The 22,864-nt window shown below is 54.5% G+C and overlaps 2 protein-coding genes across 3 annotated transcripts in view; one reads left to right on the top strand and one right to left on the bottom strand.

Moving 5' to 3' along the window:
* The window catches only part of LOC105476579 (adhesion G protein-coupled receptor A2), a 46,882-nt gene extending 34,567 nt beyond the window's left edge, over positions 1-12,315 (top strand). For both annotated transcript variants that reach the window (XM_011732668.3, XM_011732670.3), the window contains 11 exons: positions 1,100-1,298; positions 1,781-1,930; positions 2,060-2,221; positions 3,316-3,540; positions 3,693-3,909; positions 5,763-5,971; positions 7,282-7,409; positions 7,836-7,959; positions 8,454-8,599; positions 9,093-9,182; positions 9,419-12,315. In XM_011732668.3, the coding sequence (XP_011730970.2) occupies positions 1,100-1,298; positions 1,781-1,930; positions 2,060-2,221; positions 3,316-3,540; positions 3,693-3,909; positions 5,763-5,971; positions 7,282-7,409; positions 7,836-7,959; positions 8,454-8,599; positions 9,093-9,182; positions 9,419-10,691 (2,923 nt within the window). In that variant the 3' untranslated portion in view covers positions 10,692-12,315. The remainder of the gene's footprint in view (positions 1-1,099; positions 1,299-1,780; positions 1,931-2,059; positions 2,222-3,315; positions 3,541-3,692; positions 3,910-5,762; positions 5,972-7,281; positions 7,410-7,835; positions 7,960-8,453; positions 8,600-9,092; positions 9,183-9,418) is intronic.
* On the bottom strand, positions 12,254-17,996 carry LOC105476580 (BRF2 general transcription factor IIIB subunit). The gene is made up of 4 exons (XM_011732671.2): positions 17,718-17,996; positions 16,685-16,744; positions 15,240-15,561; positions 12,254-13,555 (listed from the first exon to the last, which is right to left on the bottom strand). Exons 1-4 carry the CDS (start codon positions 17,869-17,871, stop codon positions 12,832-12,834), a joined length of 1,260 nt encoding a protein of 419 aa, XP_011730973.1. The 5' UTR covers positions 17,872-17,996; the 3' UTR covers positions 12,254-12,831.
* Positions 17,997-22,864: the final 4,868 nt, after the last annotated feature.

Genomic DNA, 22,864 nt, shown 5'->3' with positions numbered 1-22,864 from the left:
TTCAGTAGAGATGGGGTTTCACTATATTGGCCAGGCTGGTCTCGAACTCCTGGCCTCAAGTGATCCACCTGCCTTGGCCTCCCGAAGTTCTGGGATTACAGGCTTGAGCCACTGTGACTTTTTTTTAGACAGGGTCTTGCTCTTTCATCCAGGCTCCAGTGCAGTGGCACAATCGTATCTCACTGCAGTCTCGAATTCCTGGGCTCAAGCGATCCTCCCACCTCCACCTCCTGAGGAGCTGGGACTACAGGCGCAGCCACTATGCCTAGTTTATTGTGTTACTTTCTGTAGAGACAAGGTCTCACTTTGTTGCCCAGGCTGGTCTCAAACCCCTGGGCTCAAGCACTGTGCCTGGCCACAAAAAGGCTTTTATTTGCTTCCTTACATTCAGAGTTTGCAAAAGCTCGTCCACAAAGAGTATCACCTTTTTTCTTTTCTTTTTTTTTTTTTGAGACGGAGTCTTGCTCTGTCGCCCAGGCTGGAGTGCAGTGGCCGGACCTCAGCTCACTGCAAGCTCCGCCTCCCGGGTTCCCGCCATTCTCCTGCCTCAGCCTCCCGGGTAGCTGGGACTACAGGTGCCCGCCACCTTGCCCGGCTAGTTTTTTGTCTTTTTTGGTAGAGACGGGGTTTCACCGTGTTAGCCAGGATGGTCTTGATCTCCTGACCTCGTAATCCGCCCGTCTCGGCCTCCCAAAGTGCTGGGATTACAGGCTTGAGCCACCGCGCCCGGCCAAGAGTATCACCTTTTAAGATCCCAGTGACCCTCTCTGTTATGCAGGGAAGCTATTATTCTCCCCACTGTACAGCTGAGAACATTGACTCCGAGAAAGGATAAATGCCTTGCCTTAAGCCATAGCAAATAAGTGGCAGAACTTGAATTTAAACTCAGAACTCTAAAGTCCAGCCCCCTATCACCTGAGACAGCCCGGTCAGAACAAAGAGAGTGGAACTTGGGAACCCCTGGAAGGCTGATCTGAACCCCGCTCCTGGATCCCTCCCCAAGGCCCCCAGGAGTCCGGCCTCACAGTTCTAAAGGCAGGAGAAGGGCTGTTGTTCTGAGAAGCCTGGTTCATCGGCAACTTCCTGCCTCTGCCCCCAGGTGGCCCCGAACTCTGGCTGGCATCACAGCCTACCAGTCCTGCCTGCAGTACCCCTTCACTTCAGTGCCCCTGGGCGGAGGTGCCCCGGGCACCCGAGCCTCCCGCCGGTGTGACCGTGCTGGCCGCTGGGAGCCTGGGGACTACTCCCACTGTCTCTACACCAACGACATCACCAGGGTGCTGTACACCTTCGTGCTGGTGAGGAGGGGCTGGGGCACCCCACCAGCTCTGCTTCGGGGGCACAGGGAAGGGAGAAGCCAACCTAATGAGCAAGGGGAACCTGGTCTCTGGGCCTCTGGGCTGTGCCTCTCGTCCCTGCCTAGGCAGAGCCAGGAGCCGGCTCCTCTCCTCTAGCCACCCTCTGCCGAGGGATTCAGACACAGAGGCCACAGTGGGGAAGGGCACAAGTCCTCTGTCCCCATCCGGACACCTCATGCCCCTTTACTCACCACCACCAAAAGCAGAGTCCCACTATCCTTACACCAGGGGTGCTGGCAGTGGTGGCCTTGGGCAGTGATGGTCTCAGCCTCCCCGGCCCTCCTAGCTTGATGAGACCCAGCAAGTAGGCTGGACTCCTGTCCCCAGGCACTGAGCACTGGTACAGAGCAGAGGGTCCCCAGGGGCAGTTCAGGGGCAGAAGGAACAGGCGGGATGATCCTCTGTCTTCCCCCAATCTCCAGATGCCCATCAATGCTTCCAATGCGCTGACGCTGGCTCACCAGCTGCGCGTGTACACAGCTGAGGCTGCCAGCTTTTCAGACATGATGGATGTAGTCTATGTGGCTCAGATGATCCAGAAATTTTTGGGTTATGTCGACCAGATCAAAGAGGTGAGACTCAGCTGGACCTCGGGAACTCGCAAAATGCCCCCATCCCTCATTTGCTCAAGCCTGTCTCTCACTCCAGCCCCTGGCTCCCAAGCCCCGCCCCTGCCCTCAGCAACTCCCCTGTCCCCCCAGCTGGTAGAGGTGATGGTGGACATGGCCAGCAACCTGATGCTGGTGGATGAGCACCTGCTGTGGCTGGCCCAGCGCGAGGACAAGGCCTGCAGCCGCATCGTGGGCGCCCTGGAGCGCATTGGGGGTGCCGCCCTCAGTCCTCATGCCCAGCACATCTCGGTGGTAATGGGGGTCAGCGTTGGGGGTGACCCTGGCATACAGAGGAGGGAGGCGCTCCCTCTCAGGCGTGCACCTGCTGTGCCCCAGCTAGCAAGAGCAGCAGACGTGACAAAGTTCTGAGCCGTGGGGTTCACTTCCAAGTTGTCAGGGGCAGTGCTTAGGAGAGGTGGCCGGTGACCCTGGAAAAGTGATGCCAGACTCCGTGGTGGGGAACTGAGCCAAAGGGCCAGCCTGACGGGAATAAGCAGGAGGGAGTGTGAAAGGATTAGAAGGGATGGGAGCAGGGCTTGGTGGCAGGGCAGACAGCACTCGGGATTGAGTGAAGAGTAATGGAAGTTCCCTGAGAGAAGGCGAGGGCTCCAATCCAATAACCACAGTAGAGCATCCTGTATGTCTGTATGTGCAAGATACTGTGCTAGGCCCTTGGGGCGATGCAAAGGGGCGAGACATGGAGCCTGCTCTACAGCTGAGTCGGGCAACGGAACTGGCATAGTTAAGAGGTGAGCAAGAGGCTGGGTGCAGTGGCTCCACCTGTAATCCCAGCACTTTGGGAGGCCGAGGCAGGAGGATCTCCCGAGGCCAGGAGTTGGAGACCAGCCTGGGCAACAAAGAGAGACCTGGTCTCTATAAAAAATACAAAAATTACCCAGGAGTGTTGGCACGCGCCTGTGGTCCCAGCTACTCTGGGGGCCAAGGTGGGAGGATCACTTAAGGCCTGGAGTTTGAGACTAGTCTGGGCAACATGGTGAAACCCTATCTCTAAAAAAAAAAATGTTTTTAATTAGATGGGCATGGTAGCATGCCTGTAGTCCCAGATACTCAGGAGGCTGAGGTAGCAGGATCACTTCAGCCCAGGATTTGTGGGCTGCAGTGAGCTATGGTTGTGACACTGCACTCCAGCCTGGGTGACACAGTAAGAACCTGTTCCTCTAAAAAAAAAAAAAAAAGAGAGAGAGAGAGAGAGAGAGGTGGCTTTGAAAAGACTGAGGATTGAAGGGGAGGACTACAGCCTGAGTAGGTCCATTGAGAGGGAATGTGCAGTCCCAAGCAGAAGGCCACCATCTCAAATGGTGGGATGACAAGGTCCCTGTCCCCAGAATGCGAGGAACGTGGCATTGGAGGCCTACCTCATCAAGCCGCACAGCTACGTGGGCCTGACCTGCACAGCCTTCCAGAGGAGGGAGGGAGGGGTGCCGGGCGCACAGCCAGGGAGCCCTGGCCAGAACCCCCGACCTGAACCCGAGCCCCCAGCTGACCAGCAGCTCCGCTTCCGCTGCACCACCGGGAGGCCCAATGTTTCTCTGTCGTCCTTCCACATCAAGGTGGGCGCTGGGGGAGGGTGGGGGTGGGAGACGGGAGGCACCCAGATGCAGGTACCTGGTGGGGGCAGTGAGAGGAATGGGAGGAGGGGGCTGCAAGACATCAGTGCTCTAGGGGGTCCTGGTGTCTCTGAGGAGCTCCTGTGTCCCCCCAGAATAGCGTGGCCCTGGCCTCCATCCAGCTGCCCCCGAGTCTGTTCTCATCCCTTCCGGCTGCCCTGGCTCCCCCGGTGCCTCCAGACTGCACCCTACAACTGCTCGTCTTCCGAAATGGCCGCCTGTTCCGCAGCCACAGCAACGCCTCCCGCCCTGGAGCTGCTGGGCCTGGCAAGAGGCGTGGCGTGGCCACCCCCGTCATCTTCGCAGGAACCAGTAAGGGACTGAACTCCCCGCCCTGCCCAGGTTGCCTCTTGTGTGTCTGCCCTGTACCCCTTCATCCTGCCCTTCCCTGGCCCACAGCCCCCCAGTGCCCTAGTGGAACTGAGACAGGATGTTGCGGCCCTCACCTTTTCCCAACAGGGCAGAGGGCAGAGATACCCCATAAAGAAAGGGTTTGGAGGAGAAAAGTTCAGGAAGACATTGCCTTCTATATCCCAGATTTGTTCAATTTCAAGAGGGCTACGAGCACAGCCGTCTCCAACACACACACACACACCCCCCACGGGCCCAATGCAGACAAGTAATGCTGAATGGGCGCCTGCTAGAAACAGCGCTGTCGTTGGTGCTGGAAGGAATAAAAACATCTAGGCCATGGTCCCTGCTCCCAGAGGCCACCTAAGCAGTAGAGGGTGAAGTAACCTCCCAGGGCAGCCACAGGAGAGGTTCCAGGCGGCTGCTGCACAGGCAGCCCAGGTGAGCAGCATTCTGAAAAGGCAACATGGCTCCAGCTGTCGTGGCGGAGGTGGGACTGACACAGATGGGCCTTGAGGGATGATCAGGAGTTCCAGAGACACCAAGGAAGGGCGGAGACCAGGGCAGAGGAATAACAACATGAGCAGACACTGAGTGTCTGACTCACCACCCAGCTGGGGGCCTGGCACCCAGAAAGCAGATAGATCACCTGCAGTCCCCCACTTATCGTTCCATCTTTCCCCCGGGACCAGCAACCTCCACACCTGCCTTCTTTTTGTTGGTGATTCCACTGTTGCTCTCACCATCCACGCTGACACCAGCCCATCTCTGGCCCCCGCACCTCCACCTTCAGTCCATCCCTCATGCCGTCACCAGATTCACCTTCCGCAAACTGCACTTTGCACATCAGAGAGCCCCTTCAAAGTCTTGGGCCATTTCCCATCATCAGGACGTCTGCCTCCCTCCATGAGCCCTCTAGGGTCCTAGCGATGCAGCTGTACCCCCTTTGCCCACCCAGAAGGCGCTGCCGCCCCACCCTGGGTTCCGTCCTGTTCCTAGTGCAGACTCTTGCTGTCAGGTCATGCATCCTCACTGAGTATCTGGTATGTGCCAGACTGTGCCTGAGCTGGGACACACCTGTGCACAGACAGCTATGGCTGTGTCCTTGAGGAACAAACACACCCTTCAGCAGAGAGCACAGGCAGTGGACAAGTCATTGTAAGTGCAGCTCATTATAAGTGAGCAGCTGCATGAAGTGTTTTGGAGGGCACAGGATGAGGGACTGTCCAACCTAGTTGGAGGCCAGGGAGGCCTTTCCCGAAAACCACTAAGACTTAAAGGACAAGTAAGGTGGCCTGAGGAAGGTGAAAGCCCTGTGTCTGCAGCCGCGTGGGCTGTGGGAGTGTGTGGGGAGCGGTGGGTAGGTGAGGGGTCCGTGGAGTCCAGGGCCTGCTCCGGGAGCCCCTCTCCCACTGGGAACGCCTCCTCCCAGTCCTCCCTCCATCCCGCCTGCGTCCCTCCTCCCTGTACCTGGCTTGTGTTCCCTCCATCTGCACTTCTGTGTTCTTGTCCCCGAGCCCCCAAGCCTGAGTCCTCACCATGAAGCATGACATCACTGCTCATCCAGCACTCAGGGCGGGCCACCACCCAGGGCTCACATTTTCCATCATCATTCGCACCCCTCCCCCTCCAGGGTCCCCCGTTAGACTGAGGCAGTCCTTGGCATCTCACCGCATGCCCCCAGCCCAGCACTGTGCTCTGCCTGGCAGGTGCCTAGTACACACCCTGCCACCGCTGCTGCTGCTGAGTCCCAGCTTAGCCCACCTCCCTGACACCCTGTGTGTGTCTGTGTGGACGTCCCTCTCCCCCTGTAGGTGGCTGTGGCGTGGGAAACCTGACAGAGCCAGTGGCCGTTTCGCTGCGGCACTGGGCTGAGGGAGCCGAACCTGTGGCCGCTTGGTGGAGCCAGGAGGGGCCCGGGGGGGCCGGGGGCTGGACCTCAGAGGGCTGTCAGCTCCGCTCCAGCCAGCCCAACGTCAGTGCCCTGCACTGCCAGCACTTGGGCAACGTGGCTGTGCTCATGGTGGGTGTGCGGTGGGGTGAGAGGTGGAGGGGTGCAGGGACATGCACTGGGTGGAAAATAGGGGTGGGAGTACTCTGACCACCTGGGACCATGGAGAAATACAGAAAGGACAGCACCCCTATTGGGGCCCATGACTGGCGGGATGTGGGGAAATGGCCCTTTGACCTCTCCCACCTCTCCATCTTTCAGGAGACAGGCAGGGAGGTCTGGCCTCCATGCCTATAACCAGATAGATGGATCTGATGGATCTGGAACTCCCTAGCCTGGCCTTCACATCCTGCACTTTCTGAGACTAGATTTTTTTTTTTTTTTGAGACGGAGTCTGGCTTTGTCGCCAGGCTGGAGTGCAGTGGCATGATCTCAGCTCACTGCAACCTCCGCCTCCTAGGTCCAAGTGATTCTCCTGAGTCAGCCTCCCAAGTAGCTGGGATTATAGGCATGTGCCACCATGCCTGGCTAATTTTTTATATTTTTAGTAGAGATAGGGTTTCACCATGTTGGCCAGGCTGGTCTCAAACTCCTGACCTCAAATGATCCACCCCCCTCAGCCTCCCAAAGTGCTGGGATTATAGGCATGAGTCACCGTGCCCAGCCCAGACCAGATTCTTACAAAGTAGAAAAAAATAATCTGAGGCCGGGCGCGGTGGCTCACGCCTGTAATCCCAGCACTTTGGGAGGCCGAGGCGGGCGGATCACAAGGTCAGGAGATCGAGACCACGGTGAAACCCCGTCTCTACTAAAAATACAAAAAATTAGCCGGGCGCGGTTGTGGGCGCCTGTAGTCCCAGCTACTCGGGAGGCTGAGGCAGGAGAATGGCGTGAACCCGGGAGGCGGAGCTTGCAGTGAGCCGAGATCGCGCCACTGCACTCCAGCCTGGGCGACAGAGCGAGACTCCGTCTCAAAAAAAAAAAAAAAAAAATAAAAATAATAATAATAATAATCTGGGAACCCTTCTCCTTCCTGGTCACCCCCTCCTTGGTGGCACGTGGTGCCACCACTCTCCAGTCCTGCAGGCCTGCTGCTGGTCACAGGCAGCACCTACTCCCTCTCTCCTATCTCTGGTCTTTCAGGCTGGGGGTGTGAAGAGTCCCCAGCAAGGCAGGACCAGAGGCAGGGAAGGGGCAGCAGTAGCTGGCTCCATGGGGCTGGCTTCCTAATAGCGGAAAGCCTGAAACTTTTCTCCCTGCCCAGATGAACTAAGCACCAAAGTGCAGGACCAAGGCTGAAGGGGCCTGGGAAGAGGAAAGCTGGCCTGGGGGCCTAGTGAGGTGTCCATGTTCCTCATGTCCTCTTTCCTGCCCTTTCCCAGGAGCTGAGCGCCTTTCCCAGGGAGGTGGGGGGCGCGGGGGCAGGGCTGCACCCTGTGGTATACCCCTGCACAGCCCTGCTGCTGCTCTGCCTCTTCGCCACCATCATCACCTACATCCTCAACCACAGGTGGGCGCTCCTGCAGGAGGGAGGGTGTGGTGGGCAGGCACGGAAGGGGACCCCACCCTGCCCACTCCCCGTCCTGTGCTCTGGTACATACTTTCCATTCCAGCTTTGCAATGGGGGAGGGACTCCGAGGCAGGTGTAGGAAACCTCCCAGCGCGGGTGGAGGGTGGGCTCACTGAGTACTTGGCAGGGGTTTTTTCCCCAGGTAGGTCCACATGACTTTCTCAGCCTCTCACCCATTTGAATGTTCTGGGGTTGGAATCACTTTGAGGGGTTAAGGACTCCCTGCCCTGTGGCCTCTGTCACATTCCCACCCATGCACACACGCAGATATGTGCCTGCCCCCCCGTGGCTCTCCCAATGGCCTGGAGACCCCATGGGCCTGACCTTGGGTTGAACGGTCATTAATTCGAGACTGTTTCCGGGCAGCTCCATCCGTGTGTCCCGGAAGGGCTGGCACATGCTGCTGAACCTGTGCTTCCACATGGCCATGACCTCTGCCGTCTTTGCGGGGGGCATCACACTCACCAATTACCAGATGGTCTGCCAGGCGGTAAGCAGGCAAAGGGGCTTGGGGGGTGGTGCTTCAAGATGAGTGCTGGCACCTAGGCATAGAGTGGGGAGATGCACTGGAAGAAAATGGCTGGTGCTCATAGGCCGCAGCTCCATGGCTTCCTCTGTGGCAGCCTTGGAAGGCAGGGATGGTGGGGCATGGAGAGTGAGAGTAGGGGTAAGACCAGATCAGAGAGAATGGGGAGATGGGCTTCAAAGTGGAAATGGGGACCTGCAGTGATAGGGAGGTGGGGGATCAGCCAGATAGCCATATCAGGGTCATGGGAAGTCCTGCAGTGGGAGAGAACCCTGGGGTGGAGGCAGAGGGTGGCAGCAGGGATGGAAGCTTGGCGAGTGTAGGGGGAGTGGGCTGGGTAAAGTAAAAAAGCTGGGGAAAGGAGGCTGGAAGCCTGGGAGGACACCAGCAGGGCTGAGGCTCTGGGAGGGTCCAGTCGTAGCCCCCACGTCCCCAGCCTCCGTGCCTTGACCCTGCAGGTGGGCATCACCCTGCACTACTCCTCCCTGTCCACGCTGCTCTGGATGGGGGTGAAGGCGCGAGTGTTCCACAAGGAGCTCACCTGGAGGGCACCCCCTCCGCAAGAAGGGGACCCCGCCCTGCCTGCTCCCAGTCCTATGCTCCGGTACATATTTTGAATTCCAGCTTTGCAATTGGGGAGGGACTCCAAGGCAGGCGTAGGAAACCTCCCAGGGTGGGTGAAGGGTGGGTTCAAGGTCCCTGGGAGATCACTCTCCAAAGACAGGAGAGGCTAGGCCCTAGACTCAGCAGGTCACACAAGACCATGCAGTAGGGGACATCCTGCGGGCTTCTGAGGCATGACAAAGCCAGGGAAGGAGATGACTCCAGATGTCATAGTAAGGATCCTGGGAACCTGAGTGGCACCTCTAACTTCTGCACTGTTTAGGGTGAGAGAGCAATTCTGACCTTTGCCCCTTAGAACAGTCATGGCCAAGTCCAAGTAGTCCCTGCAGGGACCTTGCATCCCTGGCAAAAAATTCTGAGAATTTAAAGGGGAAAAACGATGGGACAGAGACACCAAGGAAAGGGCTCTGAACACCCGGTTCTTCCCTTCCCTTTCCCCACCTCTGGGACCCCCAATCCCTCATTCCCTCCAGGTTCTATTTGATAGCTGGAGGGATTCCACTCATTATCTGTGGCATCACGGCTGCAGTCAACATCCACAACTACCGGGACCACAGCCCCTAGTGAGCACCCCTCCCTCCTGCCCCAAGCCCACCTACCTAACACCGGATGCCTTCCACTCCACTGGCAGGGCCACCTGCCAGGTCCACCCAACCATAACCCAACCCAAGCCCATGCATGCTGACCAAGCCATCCTCGTCTCTGCACTCACCATATCCTGTCTCCCCCACCACCCTGGCCCCCAGCCCCATCCCGGCCATGCCCTCTGGCCTCATCACTGCTTCTGTGTCTCCTGCAGCTGCTGGCTGGTGTGGCGTCCAAGCCTTGGCGCCTTCTACATCCCAGTGGCTTTGATTCTGCTCATCACCTGGATCTATTTCCTGTGCGCAGGGCTGCGCTTAAGGGGTCCTCTGGCACAGAGGCCGAAGGGGGGCAACAGCAGGGCCTCCTTGGAGGCAGGGGAGGAGCTTAGGGGTTCTACCAGGCTCAGGGGCAGCGGCCCCCTCCTGAGTGACTCAGGTTCCCTTCTTGCTACTGGGAGCGCTCGAGTGGGGACGCCCGGGCCCCCGGAGGATGGTGACAGCCTCTATTCTCCGGGAGTCCAGCTAGGGGCGCTGGTGACCACGCACTTCCTGTACTTGGCCATGTGGGCCTGCGGGGCTCTGGCCGTGTCCCAGCGCTGGCTGCCCCGGGTGGTGTGCAGCTGCTTGTATGGAGCAGCAGCCTCCGCTCTGGGCCTCTTCGTCTTCACCCACCACTGTGCCAGGAGGAGGGACGTGAGAGCCTCGTGGCGCGCCTGCTGCCCCCCTGCCTCTCCCTCGGCCCCCCACGCCCTGCCCCGGGCCCTGCCCGCCGCCGCAGCAGAGGACGGTTCCCCGGTGTTCGGGGAGGGGCCCCCCTCCCTCAAGTCCTCCCCAAGGGGCAGCAGCGGCCACCCGCTGGCTCTGGGCCCCTGCAAGCTTACCAACCTGCAGCTGGCCCAGAGTCAGGTGTGTGAGGCGGGGGCGGCAGCCTGCGGGGAAGAAGAGCCGGAGGCCGCGGGCCCCCGGGGAAGCCTCGGCCCCCGCCACCCCAACAACGTGCACCACGGGCGTCGGGCGCACAAGGGCCGGGCCAAGGGGCACCGCGCCGGGGAGGCCGGCGGCAAGAACCGGCTCAAGGCCCTGCGCGGGGGCGCAGCCGGGGCGCCCGAGCTGCTGTCCAGCGAGAGTGGCAGCCTGCACAACAGCCCCACCGACAGCTACCTGGGCAGCAGCCGCAACAGCCCGGGCGTCGGCCTACAGCTGGAAGGCGAACCCATGCTCACGCCGTCTGAGGGCAGCGACACCAGCGCCGCGCCGCTTTCTGAGGCTGGCCGGCCAGGCCAGCGCCGCAGTGCCAGCCGCGACAGTCTCAAGGGCGGCGGCGCGCTGGAGAAGGAGAGCAAGCGCCGCTCGTACCCGCTCAACGCTGCCAGCCTGAACGGCGTCCCCAAGGGGGGCAAGTACGACGACGTCACCATGATGGGCGCGGAGGTGGCCAGCGGCGGCTGCATGAAGACCGGACTCTGGAAGAGCGAGACCACCGTCTAGGGTGGGGCGGACGACGCGGTAAACGGGCTGCCCACGCGGCTCCTTCCCCCACTCCTCAGGGCCCTCGAAGGCGTCTGCATAGTAGCAGGTTGGAGGTGGAGGAGCCGATGGCTGGAGGAAGCCCATAGGCAGATGTTCCCCCACTTGCCTAGAGGGCATCCCTCTGGGGTAGCGACAGACAATCCCAGAAACATGCATAATGCATTTCCGTCCAGCCCGGGGCAGTCTGGACTGTCCGTGCCCTCCCAGGAAGGGAGAAGGCCTCCGTCTGTGTGAAAGGGCACAGCACAGCCCAGGTGGACCCTCCCCAAGTACTCCCACCACCGCCTACTGTCCATGTGGCCTCACTGGGGGCCACCAGCCTCACCAGCAAAGCAGAGATGAGAGCGTGGGAACTGTGTCCTTTCCTCCCTGCCCTCTACTGATTTCAGCCCAGCCCCTGCCTAGATCCTAAGTCCCTTTTCCTCTGGGGTTTGGCTGGCACGACAGCCAGCCCAGCACATGAGGCAGGTGATATGAAGTCACAAGGTGCTGCTTTTCAGATCAACTATGCAAGAGGGGAGGGCGGGGCCATGTGAAAGGCAGCTCTAGACATCAACCAGTCCTGGGGGAGAGGAGTGGGAACCGGGCACAACTAGGAACAAACTCACCATTCCCACAGGAGTGGTACTTAAACCAGACAGCAGGGTTCAGAGGTGGCACACCGGGACAAAGCCGAGGCCTGCACCTCAACAGCTGACTGCCAGGTGCCTGTGGGTGAACTGAGGGGAGTAGAGGGAGCGGGCAGGTGGAACTGGGGCAGAATCTAGTCATGCCCTAAAGCTAGTCCTGTAAACAGTGGCGCCCCCATAAAGATGCAGGTGGTGTTTGGAGAAGCAGTTACTTTTCAGTTACAAGACCCATCTCCCCAGTCTCAGCCTTACAACACCACGAGACTATGGAAGAGCGCTTCCTTGCCTCCATGAGGCCAGATGGAAGAACCATCCCAATCATTTGCTCTCCAGCTCCATAGTAGAGAGAAACCTACAAAATGTCAAACCAGCTTCCTGACTCCCAGGAGCCCAAGCCAAGCCCAGAGGCAGTGGCTGGGGTCCCTGCAGATCATGAGGGGCCTATGCCTTTATTACTCTTAAACACCGGCACCCATCTTTTCCCCAACCTAAAACCAACCACCAGCATTTCACTACAGGACCAAATGGAAACAGAGGGAACCCTGGGTCTTGGGAAGAGCAACAGGAAACCAAGGTCTGACCTAGGTTCCCTCCCAGTCTTCACATCATCCTGGCCTGATCACCAAGGTGACAGAGGACACAGGGGAGGGGAAAACCCACACACACTCCTTGGGATGGGTCCTGCTATTTATGCTTGCTGCACAGACATATTAGAAGAAGAAAAAAAAAAAGCTTTGTATTATTCTTCCACATATGCTGGCTGCTGTTTACACACCCTGCCAATGCCTTAGCACTGGAGAGCTTTTTGCAATACGCTGGGGAAAGGGGAGGGAGGGAATGAAAGTGCCAAAGAAAACACGTTTTTAAGAGCTCGGGTTTTATACAATAGAATGTTTTCTAGCAGATGCCTCTTGTTTTAATATATTAAAATTTTGCAAAGCCCTTTGAGCTACTGCCTTAGTCTACCCGCTGTCCTTTTGTTATGAGGCAGAGGATCTCATGACACCACACACACAAACCCACCAATGCCTGTGAATGGACGTAGGGCCAGGAATTCCCCAGTTCCCACTCCTCTGAGGGCTGATACTGCTGGGAATGCCAACTGCTCCACAAGCAGAGGGACACCCCCTCAGGCCTGCAGGAGGAGCAGCAGCAGTGTGGCCAATTCGAACCAGCAGCAGAGAGCCTGACATTTTCCCATCCATCCATGAGGAAAGCCATCTCACAGAACATGGACATAGGCAACTTGCTCTCCCACCCCAAGGGATGGGAGTCTCTCCTACCTACAGTCATCCCTGCACTCCTGACTTTACTCCAGGACCCAGGGTCCAACGAATGGCAGAGCCCATCTCAGTTCCTTCAAACAAGAAAGGCAATACCTACGGACTTGTGTACACTTCCGTCCTTGGTTATGACAGGACTGTTATCAAGCTGTCAGAACAGGATGAAGTGCTCCCAATGGATATCCATCAGGGAGGGTTAGGGACACTCGTGGCAGCCTGTCTAGCAGCCTGGGCTCTCTGAAAGTCCCTAACTTCCTGAGGGGTACGCAAATACTGTTCTATTTCACTATCAGAAATGTTCTCATCTCCAGTGACGGTGGAGACAGGGGGTGCAGGGCAGATCCGCTTCGGGGGCTTCAACATGCAGGGTGGCAGGAGAAGGGCAGGACTGGCTGGCCGCTTCCCCTGGGGCAAACCTAAGGAATTATTTCCCACCTCCCCTTCTCTCTGCCCCTGTCCCCACGCCGGTGGCTCCTTCCCTCGGGTCTCCACTTCTGCTGTCCCATCCCGAAAGGCCAAGCGGACCAGCGAGTGGCGGTGCTGGAGAAGGTCACCGATGTGCTTCACCACAGACCGTTTGTCAAGTCTCAGAACTCGTAACCAGGCCAGCTGCTCAGCCATCCGCAGCAGCACAGCCAGAAGCTCCTGCAGGCGGGAGGACGCGGGGTAGGGCAGGTCCACATTTGCCAATTTACAAAATCGGGCAAGGGAACATGAAAGCCGATCTGCAGGCTGCAGCGACTGCCAAGCCAGGAAAGTCGCAGCAGTGATGACAGGCAAGGGATGCCGCCCAGTCACCAGCCACGTCTCGTTTGCCAGCTCCACCAACTGCAATGTTCGAGACAGCATCTTCTCTTTGTCTTCCACGTATTTGGCTGGCACAGAAGGTGAAGCCTGGAACAGTTTGAAGCTGAAACAACCAAAATGAGGGTTGGATCTTAATGATACGGGGGCTGCTCTCCCACGGTGAGGAAAGGCAGCCCACTCAAGATGGGGAAGCTATTCTGCCCTCAGGAATACTCAAGCTCACTGGGCAGCAAGTTAATAAAGGCTATGAGAGAAAACAGGGCATCTTCCGCTTTGTTAGGGGAAGGCGGAGGGATGCAGGAGAGCGCAAACATTTATTGGGCGCCTCCCAGTTGCCATTATTCTGAGTGCTTTACAACGTTCTCATTTAATCTACGAGGATGTACACCATTTTATGTGCATGTATAGTTGAAAAACTTTCCCATAGTCATCCAGCCAAGCGGTAACCAAGCTTCAGATACAAGGCTATTTGACACCAACAGCCTCTGCTTTTAACGCTGTTTATCAGAAAAAAGAAAAGAACATAGCTACTTCAAACAAGAAAAGAGCCAGGCACAGTGCTCATGCCTGTAATATCTGCATTTTGGGAGGATCAGGTGGGCAGATCGCTTGAGCCCAGGAATTCCAGCTGCAGTGAGCTATGATGGCGCCACCGCACTCCAGGCTGGGTGACAGAATGAGACTCTGTCTTTAAAAAAACTAGAAAAGGCTTAGCTTCTAAGCCCAGTTCTGTCATTAACTAATATCCTTTCAGCTTCCTCTGCAGATGATCCTGCTCAGATGGAGCTGGGCATTCAGCCACAAAGGCCGTGGCACAGCACAACTCTAGGAACTGCCACGCACAGAGCACATAACACGAGTGGCGCAACTCAACAGCCCTGTGCCAAGGCTCAGACCTATTTTCCCCACGTTATTAGGTTGCTGTGAGGGCAAAGGGGTTTGACAATTATAGCATTCTTTGGCAGGGTGCAGTGGCTCACACTTGTAATCCCAGCACTTTGGGAGGCTGAGATGGGTGGATCGCTTGAGCCTAGGAGTTCAAGACCAGCCTGGGCAACATGGCAAAACCCCATCTCTACTAAAAACAAAAAGTTAGCCAGGCATGGTGGCACGCACCCGTATAGTCCCAGCTACTTGGGAGGCTGAGGCACAAAAATCACTTGAACCCGGGAGGTGGAGGTTGCAGTGAGCCAAAATCATGACACTACACTCCAGCCTGGGCAACACAGCAAGATTTGGTCTCAAAAAAAAAAAAGAAAAAAAGGAAGAAAATTAAAGCATTATAAAAATGTAAAACAATATTAACCTTATTAGTACAAGTATAAACTAAAGATCTTTCTCCCACATCCTTTTACATGGATCTTTGGTCAAAAAGAGATAGCCAAGGCCGGGTGCGTGGCTCACGCCTGTAATCCCAGCACTTTGGGAAGCCAAGGCGGGCGGATCACCTGGAGGTCAGGAATTTGAGATCAGCCTGGCCAACATGGTGAAACCCTGTCTCTACTAAAAATGCCAAAAAAAAAAGAAAGAAAGAAAAATTAGCTGGGCATGGTGGCAGGCACCTGTAATCCCAGCTACTCTGGAGGCTGAGGCAGGAGAATAGCTTGAACCCAGGAGGTGGAGGTTGCAGTGAGCTGAGATCACACCACTGCACTCCAGCCTGGGTGACAAGAGCGAGACTCCGTTTCAAGAAAAAAAAAAAAAAAAAAAGAGATGGCCAAAGGTCAAAGGATTCAGGTCTAAGGACCCATTCCATCCCATCCTACTGTCTCCCACCAGGAAGGTACCTGCTGCAATAGGTCTTCACCAGTTCTGCCAAGCACAGAGATGGCACATCCAGTCCCAGGAGCTTTACTATCTGCATGTAAATGCTAGAAAACACATCCAAATCTGCATACAACAGCGTGCAGATGGCTCCCATTGTTAGGGGCCAGTTATGCTGTCGGCAGGTGATTAAGACGCAGCACCCAACCAACACCTCCTTCTTTTGCAGCCTGGCTGCTCGGATGCCGGAGTGCCGGTATGCCTGTTGGTAGTAGGCAACCGCGGTGTCCTCAAATGTTGGTGGCAACTGCAGAACTCGACAAAGGTCTCTCACTCGGCGGAGACCTAGGAAAAACCCACAGCAAAAGTTAGAGGGGTCAAAGGAGCTATCGGGCACCTCCTAGAAAATTCTGCTAGGACTCATTTAGATCTGCTAAACTTGCCTCAGATATCAGACGCACAAATTATGTACCTTTCTGGATAGACAGGAGTGACACTTGGTACAGTCATTCTAAAGACACAAAAACATCTGTGTAAAGAAGTCACATTTCAGCCCACTAGTTTTTGCAGGCTGATTTGATTCAGGGCCAAGCCAGTTTTATCCAGGCTCTTAAAGGCTACCTCAAACATACATCTGATCAAACCCAAACCTTATACTGAATTGCTGCCTCTCTCAGAACCATCCCTGTTTTATTTTATTTCATTTTATTTCATTTATTTTATTTTCTGAGACAGAGTCTGGCTCAGTTGCCCAGGCTGGAGTGCAGTGGCGCCATCTTGGCTCACTGAAACCTCCTCCTTTTGGGTTCAAGCGATTCTCCTGCCTCAGCCTCCCGAGTAGCTGGGATAACAGGTGTGCACCACCAGGCCCAACTAATTTTTGTATTTTTAGTAGAGGCGGGGTTTCACCATGTTGGCCAGGCTGGTCTTGAACTCCTGGCCTCAAGCGATCTGCCTGTCTCAGCCTCCCAAAGTCTGGGATTACAGGTGTCAGCCACCATCCCCATTTTAAATTCCTAATTACCATTCTCTTCTACTCTACCTCACACCAGCAATGCTGAAAATAGGAAAAGTGAAAAGCTGGACTAGGCCACCAGGATAGTTTTCTTTTTTTAATTATTATTTTTTTGAGACAGACTGTCACTCTGTCACCCAGGCTACAGTGCAGTGGCACAATCTCAGCTCACTGCAATCTCTACCTCCCAGGTCCAAGTGATTCTCCTGCCTCAGCCTCCCAAGTAGCTGGGACTACAGGTACGAGCCACCATGCCCAGCTAATTTTTGTATTTTTAGTAGAGATGGGGTTTCGCTATGTTTGCCAGGCTGGTCTCGAACTCCTGACCTCAGGTGATCCACCTGCCTTGGCCTCCCAAAGTGCTGAGATTACAAGATTACAGGCGTGAGCCACAGCACCCAGCCTAGGATAGTTTTCTTTAAAGCCACTGTGTTGTAAAAGGTCATTTCTCACCTCGTTGCTGGCTGCGACTAATTTGTTCATTTTCCCCTGTGCTTCGGGAATATGTTACCTCTGTAAAATAATAAACAACAAATAGTGTGCTTAGCCTTTATACATCAGACCCCTGCCCTCCCACCACACAAAACCAGGACGCAGAATTCAAATCATTGAGCATCTGCTGCTGCACAGTTAAAGGCCCCATCTGATTTTCTGTCTACAAGCGGTTCCGAATACACAGAGACTGGGAAAGGTGAGGACTGCACTAAAGCAGCTCCAAGTGTTCCAAATTTCCAGTCATCCTTCCAGTACATTCCATACAGGCAATTTTTCTAGTAGCAGATTTTTTTTTGTTGTTTGTTTAAGGAGTCTCCCTCTACAGCCCAGGCTGGAGTGCAGTGGTGCAATCATAGCTCACGGCAGCCTTCAATTCCCAGGCTCAAGCAGGCCTCCTAACTCAGACTCCTGGGTAGCTGGGATTACAGGTGTATGCCACCACACCTGGCTAATTCTTAATTTTTTTTTTTTAAGGCAAGTATCTCGTTACGTTGCCGAGGCTGGTCTTGAACTCCTGGGCTCAAGCATTCCTCTCGGCTCTGCCTCCCAAAGCGCTGGGATTACAGGCTTAAGCCACTCCACCCAGACAATGGCTGCAGATTTTGAGGGCTGCCATGGTCAGAAACTTGGAAAGCAAAGAAAAGTAATGTTTTTCCAGTCTGTGCTTAAAACTATTTCAGGGTAGTAATACATGCTATAATCATATCGGCAATCCTTCCACAATGACCAGATATGGCAAGATGAGTGGAACTTTCTGTGTCACTTACTCAACATTTATTACCCTCTCCATCTATGCCCTACACTAAGTGCTGGAAAAACACAGATGAATGGCAGCCCCCATCTCCTTCGGCTCCCTCGCTCACTTTAGGTCATTTTCTCTCATATTAGGAGTGCGCGTTACAGTTAGGAGTATGCGGGGGGAGCGGGGAGACAAAAGGAATCTGATGTTAATCCCTCCACCGCCCCAGGCTGTCCCCAGGGCCACAAGTACCTCGGAGATTGCCCTCGTCGCTGAAGGTAGTGGTAAGGACCCCCTCGGTGACCACGCAGCCGCAGTCGGAGCAGACCAGCTGGCTCTGCGAATAGTGTGAGTCTTCCACCAGCTCCGTGGAGCCGCAGTCAGGGCAGCGGCCTCTGCCTGGCATCTCACAACCGGCCCCAAAGCCGCGGAAGCCTTCGGAGACTCCTGCGTCTGCAACAGCAACCGTGCGGCAGCAAAAAGTAGGAGGGGACCCTTCAGAGGGTTGCACCTTCGTCTTCCGGCCAGCGCCACGGCGGGATAGGCGGTTCCCCGCGGGGAGGCTGAGCGCCACTTCCGGTCGGTTACTCCGCGGGCTCGGGTAGAAACGTGAGCTAGGAGAGGAGGTTCCTGGTCTGAACTATAGCTCTCTGGTTTCCCTGCTCTGTGTAGTTAGTTTTTGGGACCCAGACTGGGGCTTGAATTTGGGTAGGTTTCTGCCTACATGGACACGTATAATAGACAGGAGATTGTTGTCACCCCTGAACAACCCTCCTTTTAAAGTCCTAAGGCAATCGCAGGTTGGTAATGAATGTTTAATTTGGCCATAGAAGAAAGTATATTTTTTAAAGGGAGAGTAGTGGAGAGAGAGCGAGAGCGGTAAACTGTGTTCTGCTTTCCAGAGCTGCTTCCTAAAGCAGGTACCTTCCTCTCTTTACCTCCTGTTTTTCTCAACTGTAAAATGAGGAAGTTGAAATAAAATCCGGAGTGGCAAACCCAAATGCTTTTGGAGGCCAGGCAGGAATGTCTAAAGGAGTTTGGAGTGAACGAATGTGGAGTGATGGAGCTTTTGGCAACCTGGAGGAGTGCAAGCACGCAGATTCAGATGTTTCTTAAAAAAAACCTTGAGCTAGCCGGGCGTGGTGGCTCACGCCTGTAATCCCAGCACTTTGGGAGGCCGAGGCAGGTGGATCACCTGAGCTCGGGAGTTTGAGACCAGCCTGGGGAACATGGTGAAATCCCGTCTCTACTGAAAATACACAAAAATTAGCTGGGCGTGGTGGTGCACGTCTCTAATCCCAGCTACTCGGGAGGCTGACGCAGGAGAATCGCTTGAACCCAGGAGGCGCACGTTGCAGTGCGCTGAGATCGCGCCACTGCACTCCAGCCTGGGTGGCAGAGCGAGACTCCGTCTCAAACAAAACAAAACATACCTTTATGAAGTGCCAGTCCCTTCTTTTCCACACCCAGTTTTTACGCGTGATATCCAAACCTAAAAACACCATCCCCTCCCTAAGAGACTGCTTTCTCAGAGTGTGAGAATCACTACTCCTTTTCAAAGACATCCCATCCATTCCCATGGGGCTTGATCACATTGGAGGGCCAAGGGACACAATAATACCCAAGGGTCCTTTCTCTTCAATTTGAATTACTTTAGTATCATAACAGAAGGGGGCTTCAGGACATTAATAATGGTGGGCTTTGGCAGTCCAAGCCCCCCACCCTTTTCTAGACCTCCCCACTAGCGTGAGATACAGGATGAGAGTTTATTTCTGGCTGTCTGACAGTTAAATATTAAGATACATTTGCACATGTGCACGCGCACACACACACCACTCAGAAACATGTATTAGTTTTAGACAGTGTGGTTGACATTCTTACTTGGACAAAGAAGGTGTCCCTAAAAGCGACATAAGTTGCCCTGGGAACAGTTCCTTGCATGATCACACAGCAGAGCATCAGACTCCCCTCATCCCCAGTTGTGTGCAGATCTTGAACCTACCTCCACTTTTTTTAAGCGGGACTTTCCAGAGCCCATCTACCTATGACAGAAGCCTTGAAATTCTGCCTGACCCAACCTGATTGATTGTAAAGTGGAAAAGCAGTTTTATGATCCTGTAGCCAGCCATGGAAGGAGAAAGCTGGTTGTCTTTCCCAGTCACACGTGTGGTGTGTACTTACTGGGAGCCTAGGAGAGCCTGGTCCTCAGGCACACACAGGCTGGGAGGCGGCAGGGTGCAGGCCAGAAGATGGCGCTCTCTCCTAAGATGTGTACGTTTGGGGTTCTGCACTTTCTTAGAAGTCCATTTATTTGGGAAATGTATTTGCCTTGCTCCAGGAAATCTAGACAGACGTGGAAATCATCCTTGGTGCCCTCTCCACTGCTCCCAACTCGTCTAAGAGTTACCATTATTCGTGGTAGTGATTATCTTATTTATTTATTTATTTACTTTTAAGACGGAGTCTCGCCCTGTCACCCAGGCTGGAGTGCAGTGGCACAGTCTCAGCTCACTGCAGCCTCCACCTCCCGGGTTCAAGCGATTCCCCTGCCTCAGCCTCCCGAGTAGCTGGGATCACATGCGCCCACCACCATGCCTGGCTAGTTTTTGTATTTTTAGTAGAGACGGGGTTCACCATGTTGGCCGGGCTGGTCTCAAACTTCAGACCTCAGGTGATCTGCCCACCTCGGCCTCCCAAAGTGCTGGGATTACAAGCGTGAGCCACCACGCCTGGCAGTGATTATCTTTTTAACAGATGCCCCCAGTGCCCAGGGTGGGCTTGGCCAGAGCAGAAAGCTAGTCGTAGGGAGGTCATTGAACAGCAGCCCAGCTGTGGTCCAGATGTGTAATGCTGACGTTGAGGCCAGAGTTCTTTCTAGAGGGTAGAGTAGAGGAAGGCACTGAGGAAGAAGAGGATCTGGCACCTGAATGAAGTCCTTTGTGCATCCTCCCTCCTTTGGCTGTGTACATTCTAGTTCGTCGTTTGACTTTCTCTTTGGATGGAAGTCTCTGTGGGAGCAATGTGGCTTTCTCATCCTTATGTCCCCAGGAGTACCTCCTAAAGTGAAGACTGGCATTCAGTAAAGAGGAGTTCAACTCCTGTGAATTCCTGTCCTAGGTGGTCCTGTCCAAAGCACCAAACTGGCCGGGCACGTGGCTCATGACTGTAACCCTAATACTGGGGGAGTCTGATGTGGGAAGATAGCTTGAGGCCAGGAGTTCAAGACTGTCCTGGGCAACATAGTGAGACCCCGCCCCCTCTCAAAAAAAAAAAAAAAAAAAAAAAGCAGGGTATAGCGGTGTGTACTTGGAGTCCCAGATACTCGGGAGGCTAAGGCAGGAGGATCACTTGAGCCCAGGAGTTAAGAGGCTGCCATGAGCTATGATTGCACTACTGCACTCCAGCCTGGGTAACAGAGTGAGACCCTGACTCTTAAAAAAAAAAAAAAAAAAAAGAAGGAGGAGCACCACATAGACCCAGTTCCTCTGAAGCAGGCCCATTTCCATCTAGAGCAAGTGACTGCTGAGAGCGGGTTGCTCTCCAGGCCTGCCTTCTAACCTCAGCCTTGGGCTCCTCTCAGCTTAGCTGACGATGCTTTGCAACCCCAACCCAGTTTCACCAAGCCCTGAGTACAGCTCGCACTGTGGCACTGGGCCTGGCAGTTGCCTCAGGCCTTGGAGCTTTTCTGACTGGACTTCCTTCCCACCGCTCTTTAGTGGGCACTTCCCGATGACATAGCCTCAGGGCAGAGCATGGCCAGGGCTTCCCAAATCTCTGTGCCAAGCACCTTTCCTCACTCATATGCAGCCTCCCCTCTGCATAGTTTAGTCTGCCCCTCCCAGCTACTTCTCTCCGGGCTAAGGATTCACATGTTCAATTTCTTGAACTCCTAGGAACAAAGGCATCTGGTAACTCCAGGAAGGTGGTCATAGCACAGACCTGGTGCACTGCGTAGGCCAGGGCAACCTGACCTGGAACTCCTCTCTGCTGGGAGGCTGAGGCTCATCTGGCCTTATGGAAAGTCCTGAGAGAGGATTGAGTCATATGGCCTCCATTTTCCTTGCCCGCCCCACTCCTCCACAATTCCAAGTGAATGATAGAATGTTACATTCCTGCCCCTCAAAGTGATCCTAGCCTACGGGTTGGCAAACTTATTCTTCTCTATTTTCTAAAAATATTTTTAATTTAAAAACTTTTTTTTTTTTTTAGAAACAGGATCTCACTATGTTGCCCAGGCTGGTCTCAGACTCCTGGGCTCAGACAGTCCTCCTGCCTCGGCCTCCCGAAATGCTGGATTTACAGGCATGGGGCCACCACACCCAGCCATCAGACTTACCTGGCCATCAGACTTTTTCTATAAAAGGCCAGATAGTAAATATTTTGGGTTTTTCGAACAACAGATACTCTGTTGCAATTACTCAACTCAGCTGTTGCAATGTGAAAACAGCCATAGACAGTTACGTAAACAAACGGTCATGGCTGTATTCTAATAAAGCGTCATCTATGGGTGCTGAAATTGAATTTCATATAATTTTTTGTTTTGTTTTAAAACCAAAGTTTATTCCGGCCAACTTGCTGTACTGTTTTTTTTAATAACAGCTCATAGATCAGAACTGGTCTGTTTTAAACCTTCCTATCCATATCAAACACAATGATGTTGAGGTAAGAGGGACCCTTTCTTCTTCTTCTTCTTCTTCTTTTTTTTTTTTGAGACAAGGTCTTGCTCTGTTGCCCAGTCTGGAGTGCAGTGGTGCCATCTCAGCTCACTGCAACCTCCATCTCCTGGGTTCAAGCAATTCTCATGCCTCAGCCTCCTGAGTAGCTGGGATTACAGGTGTGTGCCACCACGCCCAGCTAATTTTTGTATTTTTAGTGGAGACAGGGTTTTACCATCTTGGCCAGGCTGGTCTCGAACTCCTGACTTCAAGTGATCCACCCACCTCAGCCTCCCAAAGTGCTGGGATTACAGGCGTGAGCCACTGCACCCAGCCAAGAGACCCTTTCTCTAAATGAAAATACAATACTTATCCTATGTACTTCTGGAGGGCCCAGAGATGTGGAAGTCATGTATTCGTAAGAATCATATTAAACAATCTTTGTTTGAAATGTAGTACCATACAATCCTAATGCTGTCTAACTTTAATAACAGCAATTTCAGCATCAACTAGTGAACAGTAGCTAAACTAACAGAGATCAGCCAGAAGTGCTTTAACAGGAGCAGCACTGGCTGACATTCTGCTGAGTCTGTGGGTATTCAGGACCCAGGGAAAACAGAATCAGACCGGCAGGGGTGAGAGCTGAGAGCCAAATGGTCACGTTAGAAAGGCAGCACCCCGGCCTCCAGCGATGAGCAGAGTGACTCAGCCTCTATCTCCTGTCCCTCAGGAACACAGTGAGCT

Source organism: Macaca nemestrina, chromosome 8 (assembly GCF_043159975.1).
Source record: "Macaca nemestrina isolate mMacNem1 chromosome 8, mMacNem.hap1, whole genome shotgun sequence".
Taxonomy (NCBI): domain Eukaryota; kingdom Metazoa; phylum Chordata; class Mammalia; order Primates; family Cercopithecidae; genus Macaca; species Macaca nemestrina.
This window is presented reverse-complemented; position numbering and strand designations above follow the sequence as displayed.

Bases quoted from the DNA above. Each gene is read 5' to 3' on its own strand.
- LOC105476580 (XM_011732671.2), bottom strand. From the start codon at position 17,871: ATGCCAGGCAGAGGCCGCTGCCCTGACTGCGGCTCCACGGAGCTGGTG. The intron at 15,562-16,684 runs GTGAGAAATGAC...GGTTTTTCCTAG, and splicing joins TAGTCGCAGCCAGCAACGAG to GTCTCCGCCGAGTGAGAGAC. The intron at 13,556-15,239 runs GTACCTTCCTGG...TGGTTGTTTCAG, and splicing joins GTGAAGACCTATTGCAGCAG to CTTCAAACTGTTCCAGGCTT.